The sequence below is a fragment of the Corvus brachyrhynchos genome, unplaced genomic scaffold (assembly GCF_000691975.1).
Source record: "Corvus brachyrhynchos isolate BGI_N302 unplaced genomic scaffold, ASM69197v1 scaffold344, whole genome shotgun sequence".
Taxonomy (NCBI): Eukaryota; Metazoa; Chordata; class Aves; order Passeriformes; family Corvidae; genus Corvus; species Corvus brachyrhynchos.
Genome location: NW_008237607.1, coordinates 45,407 through 48,758, shown reverse-complemented (window position 1 = coordinate 48,758; position 3,352 = coordinate 45,407). Strand labels below are relative to the sequence as shown.

The 3,352-nt window shown below is 56.0% G+C and overlaps 1 protein-coding gene across 1 annotated transcript; it reads right to left on the bottom strand.

Moving 5' to 3' along the window:
* Positions 1-642: 642 nt before the first annotated feature.
* ZBTB45 (zinc finger and BTB domain containing 45) lies at positions 643-3,346 on the bottom strand. Its single transcript, XM_017731605.1, has 2 exons — positions 3,245-3,346; positions 643-1,170 (listed from the first exon to the last, which is right to left on the bottom strand). Exons 1-2 carry the CDS (start codon positions 3,258-3,260, stop codon positions 809-811), a joined length of 378 nt encoding a protein of 125 aa, XP_017587094.1. The 5' UTR covers positions 3,261-3,346; the 3' UTR covers positions 643-808.
* Between the last annotated feature and the right edge of the window lie 6 nt (positions 3,347-3,352).

Here is a 3,352-nt window from a genome sequence, read left to right as displayed (position 1 = left end):
CCCTCCCAGTGTCCATCCATGGCTGGGGTGGGGTCACAGTCACCATGGAATGGTCTGGGGGGAAGGGACCTTCCACAGACACTTCCCGGCATGGGGCACGCCCAGCTTCTATGGAATGCCATTCCAGACCCTCACAGGCAGGAATTTCTCCCTGAAATTCCACCTCAATCTCCCTTTTTCCAGCCTGAAGCCACTCCCCATGTCCTGGCGCTCCAGGCCCTTGTCCAAAGTCCCTCCCCAGCTCTTGGAACCCCTTCAGGCACTGGAAGGGGCTCTGAGGTGTCCCAGGATTGTTCCCTTCTCCATGTGGGCCACCTCAACTCTGTCCAGCCCTCTGAGCACCTCTGTGGCCTCCTCTGGACTCATGGCGTGGTCCATCTGTCCAATCCCCGTGCCCAGCTCAGTTCCAGGATGTTCTGGGGGTGGCAGCAGGTCCATGATATCGTCACCCCCCACCGTGGGCATCCCAAAGAGCCACCGAACTTCCCGGGCTCCGTTCACCCTCCGTGACACCGCGCTGGCCATCACCAGCCTCCTCCTGGACTCCCACGTGTCTCAGCACAGTTTCCAGAGGATTTTCTCCGTGATTCTGGCACTGCTCGGAGCCCTGGGTGTTCCACATGTTCCAAAGGGGGTGTTCTGTTACCCTTCTCCTGTCACTGGGAACGTCCCCAAAACTTCCCGAATCTGACGGAGAGCGTCTCAGCCGCTTCCTCCAGGTCTCACCCTGGATGCTCCAACAGACCCACGGGCACAGAGGAGCCCCCAGGCCCACCCTCAAGGCCCTTCGAGGGGCAGGGACCCCCCCTCACGCCGTGTGAGTGGAGCTGGCACCTGCAGTGTCCGGACCCGGCCACGTGCTCAGTCCAGGTTCCGGTGGTGGCGGTGGCGGCCCTGGTGGCGGCCCCGGTGGGGGCACGGGGTGGGAGGCGGTGGCGTGGCGCTCCAGGAGGGTGCGGTGGGAGAAGCCCTTGGTGCAGAGGCGGCACTGGAAGCGCTCGGGGCGGTGCGTGCGCATGTGGACGTTGAGGGAGCTCTTCTGGGTGAAGCGTTTGCAGCAGACGCCGCACTGGAAGGCACGGACGCCCGTGTGGGTCACCATGTGCTTGAGCAGGTAGTCCCGGAGAGAGAAGGAGCGCCAGCAGATGGAGCACTGGTGGGGCTTCTCGCCTGTGGACACACAAACGTGGGGCAACTGGAGTCAGTATGGGTCAGCATGGATTGGTACAGGTCAGTGTGGGTCAACAGGGGTGAGTACAGGTCAGCGTGGATTAATACAGGTCAACAGGGATCAATGTTGGTCAAACAGGGATCAATGTGGGTCAACATGGATCAATAGGGGTCAATGTACATCAATACAGGTCAACATAGATCAATACGGGTCAACATGGGTCAGTGTGGGTCAAAAGGGGTCAACGTGGATTGATACGAGTTAACGTGGGTCAATGTGGGTCAAAAGGGGTCAACGTGGATCGATGCAGGTCAACATGGGCCCAAATGGATCAATGTGGGTCAGCATGGATCAATAGCGGTCAATGTACATCAATACAGGTCAACGTGGATCGATACGGGTCAACATGGGTCAGTGTGGGTCAAAAGGGGTCAACGTGGATTGATACGAGTTAACGTGGGTCAATGTGGGTCAAAAGGGGTCAACGTGGATCGATGCAGGTCAACATGGGCCAAAATGGATCAATGTGGGTCAACAGGGATCAATACAGGTCAGCACGGATCGATACGGGTCAATATGGGTCAGTGTGGATCAACACGGATCCATACGGATCAGCATGGATCAACTCAGATAAACATAGATTGACAACGGTCAACACAGGTCAACATAGATCAAAAGGGGTCAGTGTGGATTGATACGGGTCAGCATGGATTGATACAGGTCCATGTGGGTCACCAGGGGTCAACATGGATTGGAACAGGTCCACAGGGGTCAATGTGGATCAGCATGGGTCAACATAGATCAAAGTGGGCCAACATGGGTCAACGTGTGTCAAGATGGTCAACAGGTCAACAAGGATTGATATGGGCAAACATGGATCAAGATGGGTCAACATGGATCAGTACAGGCCAACATGGATCAATACAGGTCAATATGGGCCAACACAGATCAACATGGGTCAACAAGGATCAACAGAAGTCAACACGGGTTAACAGAGTCAAGATGAGTCAATGTGGATTGATACAGATCAACATGGATCAACGTGTGTCAACGTGGATCGATCAGTGTAAGTCACCATGGATTGATATGGGCCACCATGGATCATCGTAGGTCAACATGGAGCAACACAAGTTGACCAGGGTCAGCACGGATTAACACAGAGTGATGAGAGTTAATGGATCAACATGGATCAAAAGGGAACAACGCGTATTGGGGAGGGTCACCATGGGTCAACAAACCAAGATGGGTCAACATGGAGCACCATGGACCAACATGGGTCAATGTGGGTGAACACAGGTGAGCAGTGGGTCAGCACAGAGTGACCTGGGACATCATGGATCCACCCAGGTCTGCGTGGGCCAAAATGGATCAACATGAAGAGATGTGAGTCAAAATGGATCAACAAGGGTCAATGTGGATCAACAGGGGCGAACGTGGGTCACCATTGGTCCAGTGAAGCCTCCAGCAGAGGCCAGTATGGGTCTGTACAGATCAGTGTGGGCCAACATTGGTCAGCACAGGTCAACATGGGTCAGCACAGACCAGCATGGGTTGGAACAATCCAACATGGGTCAGCACAGACCAGCACGGGTTGGAACAATCCAACATGGGTCAGCACAGACCAGCACGGGTTGGAACAATCCAACATGGGTCAGCGCAGGCCCGTGTGGGTCTGTACAGGCCAACATGGGTCAGCACAGGCCAACATGGGTCTGTTCAGGCCAAAGTGAGTCAACATTGGTCCGTATAGGCCAATGTGAGTCAGTATAAGCCAGCACAGGTCAGTACAGGCCAACGTGGGTCAACACTGGTGAGGACAGGCCAACATGGGTCAGCACAGGCCAGCCCTGGTCAGTACAAGCCAACATGGGTCAACATTGGTCAGCACATGCCAACGTGGGTCAATGGGGCTCAAGCGAGCGACACGCATTGACACGACCAGAAGGGACTGATCCAGGTCATCACAGATCGGCGCAGGACACCAGCACGAGTCATACGAGATTCATGTGTGTCACCAAAACCCCTGCCCTGCCCTGCCCTCCCCATCACGGCCCCCGTGAGCCCCCTGCTCACCTGAGTGGATGAACATGTGCTTGGTGTAGTTCTTGCGGGAGCTGAAGCTCTTCTGGCAGTGGCCGCACTGGTAGGGGGGCTGGGGGCCGCGGGGGGGCCCGGCCGGGG